The 12,449-nt window shown below is 43.2% G+C and overlaps 1 protein-coding gene across 1 annotated transcript in view; it reads right to left on the bottom strand.

Moving 5' to 3' along the window:
* Window positions 1-3,809: 3,809 nt before the first annotated feature.
* Window positions 3,810-12,449, bottom strand: part of ZPR1 (ZPR1 zinc finger) — an 8,793-nt gene continuing 153 nt past the window's right edge. The window contains exons 1-14 of the mRNA XM_015590086.2: window positions 12,345-12,449; window positions 12,003-12,164; window positions 11,486-11,576; window positions 11,044-11,114; window positions 10,334-10,420; window positions 10,066-10,188; window positions 9,686-9,733; window positions 9,449-9,515; window positions 8,985-9,055; window positions 8,195-8,284; window positions 7,614-7,724; window positions 6,877-6,963; window positions 5,054-5,119; window positions 3,810-4,383 (exon numbers count right to left, since the gene is read on the bottom strand). The exon at window positions 12,345-12,449 is cut by the window's right edge and continues 153 nt beyond it. Of these exons, the coding sequence (XP_015445572.2) occupies window positions 4,249-4,383; window positions 5,054-5,119; window positions 6,877-6,963; window positions 7,614-7,724; window positions 8,195-8,284; window positions 8,985-9,055; window positions 9,449-9,515; window positions 9,686-9,733; window positions 10,066-10,188; window positions 10,334-10,420; window positions 11,044-11,114; window positions 11,486-11,576; window positions 12,003-12,164; window positions 12,345-12,449 (1,314 nt within the window). The 3' untranslated portion in view covers window positions 3,810-4,248. The remainder of the gene's footprint in view (window positions 4,384-5,053; window positions 5,120-6,876; window positions 6,964-7,613; window positions 7,725-8,194; window positions 8,285-8,984; window positions 9,056-9,448; window positions 9,516-9,685; window positions 9,734-10,065; window positions 10,189-10,333; window positions 10,421-11,043; window positions 11,115-11,485; window positions 11,577-12,002; window positions 12,165-12,344) is intronic.

Here is a 12,449-nt window from a genome sequence, read left to right as displayed (position 1 = left end):
TGACTTCCTAGCTCCACGACCTTAGGCAAGTTATCTAACAAATTGGGGATAATAATGGCATGTAACTCAATGGTTGAGAGGACTGAGATAATACTGTGTAAGGTGCTTAGAACAGTATCTGGCACATAGCGTTATGTAGGTTATTTTTTTTTCGTGTTTAAGTGGGGAGGAATCAGCCCTAATAGGCTTCCAAGTACTATTCGAAAAAGAGGAAGTCAGAAATTCCAAACCAAATATAAGTACTATGGAAAATGTGGAGGCCTCTAACCTGTGTAACTTCCCTACATTTGATGATATTGATAGTCTGTAGCTATCTCTTGTATAGAACCTTTCCAGTGAAAAAGACCATCTATTTTCAGCATAGCAAAAGACGGATGCTAGAGAGATTTAATTCTAATACATTTAGTGGGAAGAAAAGACTTTTCTTCTTGTGGGCATTAAGAGCTTTACTTGAATTATCTCATTTAACCCTTACACTCCTCAGATAGTTTTATTGTCTTTATTTTACAAATGAGAAAACAAGCTTGGAAAGGTTAAGGAAGTTGCCCAACTTCACACAGCCAGAACATGACCGACCCTTGAGAGCAGAGGCTAGCAGAGTGGGTTGCAGGAGGCAATCCAAATTTTTTTAAATCAGATATTTTTACCAAATCATGTAGAAGTTAAATTTTTGTCACTGTTTTAAAGTATGTTAGTCAAGAAGGTATTGATATACCTCATATACATATGTTGGGATACATGTTCAAAAATATACAAAACAGGTTTGGCGATTACTGCCCTGTAGCTTGAACTTTTAACCACTAGGGTATGCCGAATGGTCACAGCACATGCCCAGGGGAAAAAAGAAAAAAAAAAAAAAAAGGTGGTGGGTTTCTGAGGGCTTGCGAGAAGGGGACACTGGATCAACAGAGGGCTTTACTAGCTGGAGGGCCCTATACAACCCTACCTTGGCTGCTAGTCCACTTTGATATATCTCAAAATGAAGTCCACAGCCTTGCTTCTCCAGCCTGGTGTCAGTAGACTTTTAGAAAAGTCTCACATTTCTGCTCCAGTGAACATTAGCAGTATAGTCCTCTCGGCCCCCATGTGCCCATCTCCTGCCCATTTCTGTCTTCAGTTCCACCCGCTACTCAGTACCCAACCTTAAGCTCATGTCCCAACCCTGTCTACCTTACAGGACAGTTAAGCAGTATTGCCCTCTCTCTGTAGTTGCATCTAATAAAGCAAGTGCAATAATTACGGACTTGACCTCAAAATGCTTAGGAACTCAGGTTTTTGATTGGCCCGGGTTTGAAGCCTGCCTATTCGAGCTTTAATTCCTTCTGGAAGTTACCTAACTTATCTGAAGCTGTTTCTTCACCTATAAAATGGGGATATTATTGATAGCTACTTTTTCCCAGAAATGGTTTAAAGCAGAAACAGACACTTTAGAATTTTTGTGATATGAGAGAACCTAAGTCTAAAAGCACTTCACAATTAACTCACAAATCCTCATAAAAACCCTATATACCATGATTATCCCCATTTTACAGACCAGGAAACTGAAGCATTAGAGGTGCTTCCTGAATCCCGAGGTGAACACACGGAACCAGCACTGGTTCTTTTCTCTTCACAATTGAAAACACTGCTATTTTCCTGTAGAGGAAATAAAAATAAAGCCAAGTGTCTTAAACATCACTGCTCTAAATTTAAGAAGCACCATTCCTTCCAATGTGCAATAGGCAACTAACATGCCACAGATGTAAAAAGAACGTTATCTTACTGAACCTACCATTAATACTTTCAGCTAGCAAAGTCAATTGCCCTTCACACTTATTCCCAGTGTTCACCTCATCATGACACAGATGTACATTCAATGTCTGTGTGTTCACAGCTCTAATGGCTAAATACGGATATATTTAACATGATTGAAATATGAAGTAGAAGTACCCTCGCAAATGAACTTTTCTTTCCCTTAATATAATCGCAAAACTTTCCACTTAAATTTTCTCCTGTTTGTGAAACTGAATCTACGTTCTTGGGCTGGTGCTTTGACTGTTTCACCTTCCCTGGCCTTAGAGCAGGGCCCTTCCCACCATATTTTGTTACCTCCGTGCTACCTCCAATGCCCTAACAAGGCTCAGTCCAGAAAAGAAGAATCATGAGCATCTGCTGAGGATTATCATGTAACAGATTTTAACCACATGCTGTATGCTAGAGGCTGTGGGGTAAGACGCAGTTAGATGAAAACTCCGTCCCCGTCAGGTTGTATGAAGTGAGACTGGAGTTGGAGTTAAGTGTAAAACAAGGCTGCCAGGACTTGGCCCTATCAGCAGAAAGTACCTTAGCTGAGTTACCCCAGTCTGGTACCTCCTCCTGTCTTTGCAGGTTCAGAAACCCAGGTTATCATTTCCCAATAACTGGTTGAAGTCTAGATGATTGCCTCACACCAAACTCACAAGACTCTGTAATAAACGAGTGCCATTTTTTCCCTTCGCAATGGGAGATGAACCTGACACCAGGGCCCACTTTCCAAGCACAGCCAACCCATATGGAAAGTCATTCAAGAGACCAAATGATAGATCAACAGGTTGCCTGGTGAACTCAGATCCTCAAGTCAATTGGAAGTAGATCTATGGACAATCTATTAGAGTAGAACACTTGGTTAAAAGTCTTCAAAATGTTGCAGCTTTATAGTTTGTCAGTCATTTGCTAACTTTAGTCTCCAACTTAAAACACCGTACTCTTGCCTTCACAGAAATTAGAAAAACAGGTATGGGAGTCAGTCCCACGTGAAAGTAGTTAAGATGCCAAAGAATTCAGTATGGAGAGGTATCTGAAAACAGAACCTTTGAAAACAAATGCATTTAAGAGGGAGAAGAGAGATTCCAAATAAGGAATGCGCAGTCATGAGAGAAGCAGGGGTGCAGTAGTACAGGGTTCAAAGAGATGGTCCACTGTCAAATGTGACAGAAATAAAGAACAGAGAATGAGAACATTTTCCAAGTAGAAAATCCCACCTGTGATCTTTGAGAATAGTTTAATAGAGCAGTGAGAGTGGAGGAGTGTGATATACTAAGTCATCTCCTAGCATCGAGTTCAGTTTGCAGCACAAAGCACTGAGGTTTGCCATAGTATCTCAATCAACAGGTGTTTACTGAACAAATCCCTGCAGCCAGCACTGCAGAAATCACCAGTGGTTAATGCAGTGCAAAGAGCACTAGCTGGGGAGTCCAGGGCCCTGGGCTGAAATACTGACTGGGTCATGCAACTATAAGCAGACCCCTCCCCCTCTGGTTATTTCCCCATTTGTAACTGAGAGAGCAGGACTTGATCTCAAATACCCCGTTTTCCAGCCTCAGAGCTTTTGCATTTGCAGTCCCCTCTGCCTGGAAATCTCTTCCCCCAGCTATCCATCCACATGGCTTATTCCCTTACCTCCTTTTCGGCTTTGCCCAAGTGTCAAATTATCAACTTCTTAAGATCTTCCCTGACCACTCTACTCGAAACACCTGCCTCCAGGTGATTCATCCCCCTTCCATGCTTTCACCTTCCTCCATAACACTAATCAGTTTGACATAACTTTACTTGTGGGTTCATTATCAATCAGTTTCCCCCACTAGACTTGAAGCTTCATGAAAGTAGAGCTTTGTTTCGTTCACTGTTCAGTGGTGTGCTTGGCAGAAAGCAAGCATTCACACATTTATGAAGGAATGAATGAAATACCAGCTCCAATCTCCAAAGTACAGTGGCCACACTGGAGAAAACTTTCTTCAGGAGGCTGAAATTTTACCAGCATGTTGAACAAGGACAGTGAATTCAGAGGCCAGTACTATTTGAAAGCCATCGTTTTAATGAGAACTTCTTCGCCCTCCTATCAGAAGTCTCCTTTCTTGGTGAGAATGTTTTATACACCCCAAACCAAAACCCAAACTCCAGCTGTAGCTGTCTCCCATCTTCTTCAACTTCAGAGTTCTCGCCTTAGAGGAGAGCAATGCGTGGATGGAGGGTAAGGAATTGTTGGAAAAAAAGTGATAACGTTCCCCATGGTTCGTTTCCGGTCTCTTTACAAGCTGATTCGAAACCTAAGTAAGGTCAAATAACCCAACAGGCTTGCACTTGCATCACAAACTGTTTAGAAAATGTGCCTAGATCTGACTCAGACCAGGTGCCCTCCCCACATAAGCAAGGCCTGGTAGGAAGGATACTCCCAGCCTTTTCCAGTAGTTATAAATAACCTCTTCAGTCTGAGCAGTGCTCTGCCCACTGCTACCGTTGTGGGGCCAGGCCTGTCTCATAACCCTCTGTCCTCATGTCATTGAGCCCTAGCTCCTCATTTTGGTCAAATGTGCGCTTATAATGTTCCACCTTCATCTCAGGATCATCTTCAGGTGCGTACACATTCTGCAAGGCCAAGGACAGATAATCAGTACCTGTGCCATCCTGCTATCCTTTCTCCCCCAGGCAGCTCCTACTTTCCCAAGAACTCAATGAGTTCTTGATTCTCTAAGCACTGCCAATTCCCCAGGACTCAGCTCAACTAGTGGGAAGCAATAGAGCCCACATGGGCCAGGAGGGGGATCGACCAGCCCCAGGGAGAATTAAGGAACAGCTTGCCTAAAATACTTTCTATCTGCACCTTCTTATGAAGTGTATAGCAATAGCCTTAATCGTGGAGAAACCTTAAAAAGTTTTGCCTGACCCACAGTAAATGCTGATGTTACTGTCAATCACCAGAATATCTCCCCGAATCAGATTAAAGCCTTTTAAGTTTCCCTATCTAGGCCTCTGGACAAGGCACCATTTCTCCTCACTCCACAATCAGATGTGCAGAATGAAAACTCTATTGCTGGACTTAGAACTAGGGACAAGAACTAAACTACAAGAAGGAACTTAGGTGTTCCCTTTTTTCCCTCTTGATACACAGTTCTCCCTTATGGTCCCACTTCGGCTAAGAAATTCCCTGATAAAGACCAGTTCATTTAGAACCATGTCTCTCAGTTTCTGGAGAAATGATATTCAAGGAAGGTCAGAAAATATATCTCCATGAAATATCAGGGAAGGTCTACTATACCTGCAAGTAGCTGTTTCCTGCTGGATCATTCATAATAAAGTGGGCCTTCATTTTACCCTCCAGGATCTAAAGAAGACAGAATATGTAAATTTTACATAGTAAGAAGAGGCTATGTCTGCCAGACAAGACATTTTACATCACAATATGCCCAAAGTTTCATGAACTAGTGAAATAAGGTAACTTTAAAAGTGGAGTAGAGAGGACCTAAAATAAGAACTGTCTGAAATCTATTTAAGAAGCAATGTGACATCCCCAATCTCATCTCCCACTCCAAATAGGCCAACAAATGCCGTTCCTCCATCGAAGCAAAAGACTGAAGGATTCTGTGGAGGTTACCGCGACACATTATGGACTGAGGGCCACTCACCCAGTTGAGAGTACAGGGAAAGGAATCAAGATAGCAGAATAAAAGAAGTACCCTTGTTGGAAACAGACAGACATACTCCAGTCCTCTTCCCACACTCAGCTCTCAGAACACTGCCAGCCAAGCCTTCATGCTCAGGCCAGGAAACAGACCACCCACTGATGGGAAGCTGACTGGCCCAAGACAACAGACCTAAAGACTCTGGCATTGAAAAGACTCAGCCCCCTTGGGCTTTGGTGACCCCCATCAATAGGGACTGTTTGATGGTTGATTTTGCTGTGCCAGGTACTTCCATTTGCTATCATTTTGTAACAGAGACATGCTGACCCCTTTCCTTTCCCCTTTTCCCTGGGAAAATAAAGATTTATTCATACTGAAAAAAAAAAAAGTCTCTGGCATTGGTGCTACCTTAACAAAATGACTAAGCTAAATCCCCCTACAATAAGCCCAATAGCAACAAGACTCACCCCCCACTCAGGTTTTGTAGCCCTCCACTTTTAAATAGAAAATCAATGATTACCAGACATCTGAGCAAAGCCCCTAACATTGAAAAGAAAAAAAAAAAAGAGGAAATAAAAACAATGCAACGAAAATAAAGTGTCAAAAAAAAAAAAACATTAAAATTCTGAAGAAAAAATACTATATCCTTAAAACAACAGGTGCTTTTTTTTTTTTTTTTTTTTAAGGCAGAGGGAGAGTATTCAAAGACCAAAACTCTTGGAAAATGAAAATATGTTAGTGGAAATAAAAAGCTCAATTGAAGGGTTGGAAAATAAAGTTGAGGTAATCTAAAGTAGAGCAAACACAAAGAAATTGAAAACTGGACAAAGAATAAGTAAACTGTAGAAGACCAGAGAGTCAGTCTAATACTCTAAAACACAGGGGTTTCAGAAAGAGAAAACAGAGAGGAAGCAATTCTCAAAAGAATAATTTAAAAAATCTTCCTAGAACTGAGCCACATGAGCTTCCAGATTCAAAGGACCCACCAAGTGGTTGGGTAGTTGAAAACTGACCTCACACCAAAGCACATCCCGAAATTTCACATCACAGGGGACAAAAAAGTATGTTAAGAATAGGTCACGTACGAAAGATTAGGAATCAAAATGCCTTAAGACTTCTCAATAGCCAAACTGGAACGTGGAGGACATCAGTGCAATGTCTTTGGAATTCTGATGAAAAATATTTCCATCCTAGAATTCTATTCCCAGCCATTAATCTAGTGTGAAGGCAGAATAAAGACATTTTCAGGCATGTAAGGTCCCATGCACTTTTTCAGGAAGCTACTGAAAAAGATGCTCCAACAAAGAAAGAAAACCAAGAAAGATAACATGGGATATCAAAAACCAAGAGAATATCCAACATGTTTAAATGTTTAAAAGATGGTAAGAAAGGGTATGTAGCCTCTTGTTCACCAGAGCCCCAGGGCCACACAGGTACTGACCAGCCAGAGCCCTCTCACCTGGTCCAACTTATGGCTAAATTCCAGCAGTTTCTCCGTCTGGCCAGGATTGGAACTGTCACCCAGTGTAAAAGGATTCTTGGTCACCTGCAATAAATGTCATCCAAACTACTAGAATACTGGCTCTGTGTTTGATAGGTCTGACCATAAACCTCGTGGGGACAGAAGAGGGTGTCCAGTCAGGGAAGCTTGGTCTCCATTTATCCCACACCACTTTTCTAACCTACGCGGCTACTCCTAAGAGCGTATAGACTGATCTCCCAAGACAACAGGTAATGTGAAACAAACTATAAAAAAAGTGTTCTTACAACATGACCTCTAGTCATAATTTTAAGAAGAAATGCAAAGTATGATTTACAAAAAAAGACGCCTGACAATTGAGAATCAATTAAGCAAAATGATTCATCAGGAGGCTAAATATAAGGGCTAAGTCAACACACGTATGTCTATGTTGGGGAGTTTTAGGTGCTAAAAGGATCCTCATCCCTCATTTTATAGTGAACATGAAAACCACACAATCTATCCACATTGTCTGAGAGTTAAGACCTGGGAATTCCCATTCAGAATTTCCCATAAGTCTATCATCACAATCCAAAATAATATTTAAGTCTCTTAAATCAGCTTTAAGGCAAAGAAACCCCTAGTTATCAGCTCCAAAAACTACGACATCGATGTCTTCCAGCCTTTTCCCCAACAGCTGCACTGAAGCAGCCATGCACTATACTCAAGTGACTCACCAGTTCCCGGATGTCTTTCAGCAGCCCCTCCAGTGTGGTGAATTTTCCCCCAAGGACAGCCATTCCCAGTTCAAATTCCAGTTCTGGGATCTCCACACTACACGTCTCAGACTGTGAGATGAGAGATTTAAATCAGGAGCCACTAGAGAAAGTTAAACAGAGTTCTTTTGCCAAATTAATACCATCAATGAAAGTTTGGGGACAAAGTCAGCTATCCCAGTTTTCTGACTCTCCAGTTAAAGCTAGACTCACTCCTACCCATGTGAACCGCAGGAATGGAATCGAATAAAGGGACAAAGAGTCATGGCTCCAAGCTGTCAGATATCGTGTCATCAGAGGCAAGAGACAAGAGCACTTTCAGACACTGCAGGCAAAAAACTGCCCAGTCATCAGAAAGAGCTTATGGGTTGCCTTCTGAATCTGCATGTCCTACCAAGGATTAACTTTGCTCAGGGGTCATCAAACCCATGGAAGTAAGGAGGTACCTACCACATAGTCCCAGGACATAATTTAAAAAGACAATTTTTCCTAGATAGAGACAAGTCATGGAAGGACAGTCACTTTCCCAAGCAGGTTGTTACCTTGAGCAAATCTCTGGTCATATCTGAGGGATCTGTGATGTGCAGGCTGATCCTGGTGCCCAAGGGCTCTACTGCTCCTCCAGACTTCACCTGCACAGACGACAGTAGTCAGGAGCAGCAGAGAAGACTCACTTGGTGCCCCGGAAACCTCAGAGGGTAGGCCTGGACATCCGATCAGGTCCATTAACGGCTACAGAGCCTTCTAAACCAATAGTACCAGCAATTACCCAAACCAAGTACACCAAGACCTGGCCAGGAATAGAGTGCCCAGTACCAGCAGCCTGCCAAAACTCACTGCAAGTTACCAAGAAACTCTGAATTTACCTTTAAAAAAATAATTGTTGGGGTTGAAAGGAACTTTCAACTGCATCTAACATGTGGATCCCCTTTATAATATTCTGGTTTAAGGTAACAGCTTATGCTTGAAAAATACACTCAAAGAAAGGGAATTTACAACTCTCCAAGACAGCCTATTCTATTTTCAGATAGATCTAGAAAATTTTTATTATCGAGTCAAAATCTGCCTTCATGCACTCTCACCCCTCAGACGGGTCAAAAAGTGGGAAAAAAAGTCTCCCCATTCTGTATAATCAAGCTTCAAAATCTCTTAAACAAGACATTTTCTTCTAATTTTTCTTCCCTAATTCCCAGTTCCTGAAAGGGTTCCTCACCCTGTATTAAACCTAAGACCCAATCCCCACTCCCCAATCCCAAAGCAGATTTAGGAAAGATGAACATTAAACAGACGTTACCCTCAAGCTAGTCTTCGTCCCAAATAGAGCCCACTCACCTCATTGGTCCGATGGCCGCAGTTCTCACAGCTGGTAGCCATGATGATAACCTCCTTAAAGTGGGGAATTTCTGTAAGATGAAGTTAAGGAAATCTGCTTCCAGGATAGCAAGATCACCTTCTGGGGAAGAACAAATCCAAACCCAAAACACACAGGACTGCAGGAAATAGACCACAAGCAGCAGCCTAATTTAGTCCTCCGGAAGAGGGCAATGTCACAACCCATAGTGATCCCTGTTCACAAATGTTTGCAGACATGGCTCAGGCCACAAACAGGAGCTTAGAGACCATAGCCTAATTCTTTGAACCCAAAAGCCAAGGTGTATAGTCTCATCAATGGCAACATCTTCCTTATCACTTGGAATAAAATATGTGCTTTCCATGAAGGGAGTACTCCTCAGCTTGAATATATTCTTCGTGCCTGAGTCAGATGAAGAACAACCCAATTGCCTGACAAAAGATACGAACTAGCTTCATGTTGGTCTGAGCCGGAGCATTGCATTCCGGGCAGTTTGTGTTGAATTGTAGCACCTGGAACACAACATGGAGATGTAGGATGAGCTCTCCCAGGGAGATGAGCCCCGTCAGGCTAAAGACATTCAGGTGATATGTTGGTGGTGGGGAGGAAGAGAGCCACTGAACAAGCATCAGTCTCAGACCACAACTCTGCTCCTTCCTCCAAAGAAGCCAAGTTGACTCACTTCATTTCTGAGATCGTCCTCTTCTGGCTTCTTTTCTGGTGCTTCTGCCTAAAGCAGCAGAGAAGCAAATCACATGTTGGCACATATACCTCAGCCTCCCCAACACCCTGCCCTGGAGCAAGAGAAAATCCTCTGGCTTGCTTCTGTTATCTGCCACCTCATGAGTTTAACAAGAAGCTAGAAAGCAAAGCCCCAGTCAAAAGAAAAACAGAATTTAAAATCACAGCCAATGCCGATCTTTATTGTAAAGTTTACCCTAAATCTTTGACGTGACTTAGATGAGAAGCACAAGCATGCTGAGATAGGGTACAAAGAGCAACAGCAGCAAAATAAGTTTTCACTAACTCCAAGCATTCTTCTGGCTTCTTCAGTTCACTTACCTGGAGCCCCAACATCTCTTCCTGCTGTGGAGTCCGGTTATAGTGTGTGATCACCAGGGCATCATCCTTCTGGGGAGCATGTGGGTTTTCCACAAAGCTGTTCCCGGAGGGGTCATCAATAATCTAACAGATGGGTGCAGAGTAATTACAAGAAATCATGTATGATCCTCCACCTACCATCAGACCAGACACTACAGTAGAAAAATCCCAGGCAGTCTTAATGATCTCTCCCGTAAATTTAGGACACCTAGATTCCCTCAATACTCACCAGAGTGAAAGGAGAGGCCACGTGCTTTAGCTCTCTCAGTTTGACAATAAACTCATCGATTCTTTCCGCTATAGCTTCTTCATTTACCTGACATGAACAAGGAGTGAAAGCATCAGCCCTGCTGACAGACTTTATGCCCCCATTTCTTGTCATGCCCACATCATCTCCATCAGGAAGTCACTACCAGTCTTAGGATGAGTAGGTACTGAAAAGTCTCAGACTTCACTCACAATAAGATGTAGCAAATAGTATGAAATTTAGGGTGCTGCCAGGTGGGCCTCATTTTCTCTCATTCATTCAGCTCTGGCACTCTTGCCATGTTAAATAAATCGGAGTCCTCTCATGGGGCTCTCCAGCCAGTTAGGAAGACAGATGACTAAATATGCAATTATGTTATTTGTCATAATAAATGTAAGGAAAATGGAACACTCTAAAAGCATAAACCCAAGAGGATTATAAAAGGCTCTTCAGAAGTAACATTCCTTTGTCTGAGATGAGGCCTGAAGAGAGGATGGGGGAAGGAAAGTGGAAAGGACAGTAGTCACACATATGCAACATCCTGGAAGCTATAGCATCACCATATGCTTCCCCTAAAAGTTCTCCAACATTCAGTCGGAGACAGTTCAGCTACATGGAAAGCTGAATATTCTATTCAGACACATGTAAATAATTATTCCTTGAGCTGCTGCAATCAGAAAACGCCAGCTCACCCTTCGTGTGGGCTGATCCTGTTCCAGGCCAGAAATAGCTCGGCTGATCAATCCTTCAACAGTGGTCAGAGCTGGTGAATAAGAACAAAAGACAGGTGAATCTTGGCTCTGTTATCAAGTGCCTGTATAACCCTGGGCAATTTACTTGACTCTCTGGGCCTTGATTTCATCTGTAAAATGAGATGGCTGGGAACAAGGTTCCATTCAGCTCTAATAAGAGTGATGTTAAAACTCTGTAATAAACATATCACAGTCTTACTATCACTGTCTACTATCTCAAGCTGTTTTTCTTAGGCTTTCTGCTAATATTAAACCAAAGTAGATCATAATGATTACATGGCCAAACCCATACACAGCCAGTAGACCTGGCACCAGGGATCTTGCAAGAAAGTAAGATTCCAGCTAGGCATGAAAAACCCATATACCATGATCTTAAACTTACCTCCCTTCTGGCTGAAGGCAGGAATTTCAAAATCCAGCTCTGGGATCCTTGTAGTAGCAGAGTCAGTCTTCACTACTTCTCTGTTCATGTCCTATGCAGAAAGAAAAACTTTCAGGCCAGAGAAGTCAGCAGTACCGCTTCTCCTCTGGAAATACAAGCCTTTCCCTTTCCCTCCATCAGACGCCAGCGCAGCTATTTCTTCCTCTCTCCACTTTGGGGAAACGGAATACTGCAGAATACTACATATGGCGTGTGAGCCAGGCTGCCCAAATGGTGAGAGTACTCTTCATAACATCTACTTGCTCATTTGATACCCTGACAAAATTTACAAAGCACTTTCACAAGTCTTATCTCACCTGAGCAGACGACGGCACCAACATCATTTTACAAAGAGAAAAACTGAGACTTGGACACTTAGGGAGATCTATTCAAGGTCCCACTGCCTGGACCAGAGCTCTGGCTCCAATCCTCAAGCTTTCTCTAAGACACCAGGGTACCTGCTCTGGGCTCCTCTCACCTCCGGGGCCCTGACATTCAAGGAGTATCGCACTCCTTGGTCCTGGATCCTGCCTGCCGACTGGATCTCGGTGTTGTTCCAGCCACAGTGTTCACAGGAAAAAGAGCTCACGATTATTTCTCTGAAAAAGGGTATCCTGGTGAGCAGGAGGCGCGTCACACCCTAGAGAAAAAGAAAAGAGCCAAATAAAAACCAACGAATCCCCAATTCCCTGTCTAATGACCCTCCAGGAGTGCCTCGCCTCCGGGTCCCCAACTAGGCCCACCTAGACGGGCGCCGACCCCCGCCCCTCGCCGCCTCAGCCCAACTCTCCCGCTGCCCGCGGCCGCGCCCCCGCCTCACGTTGCGATAACAATTCATGCATAGCGACTCGATTTCGGTGGGCTGCTGCTCCTCGTCCTCGGCGCTGATAGGCCGGAACAAGCGTCCCGGGGCGGGGGCCCGGGC

Source organism: Pteropus alecto, unplaced genomic scaffold (assembly GCF_000325575.1).
Source record: "Pteropus alecto unplaced genomic scaffold, ASM32557v1 scaffold224, whole genome shotgun sequence".
NCBI lineage: Eukaryota > Metazoa > Chordata > Mammalia > Chiroptera > Pteropodidae > Pteropus > Pteropus alecto.
This window is presented reverse-complemented; position numbering and strand designations above follow the sequence as displayed.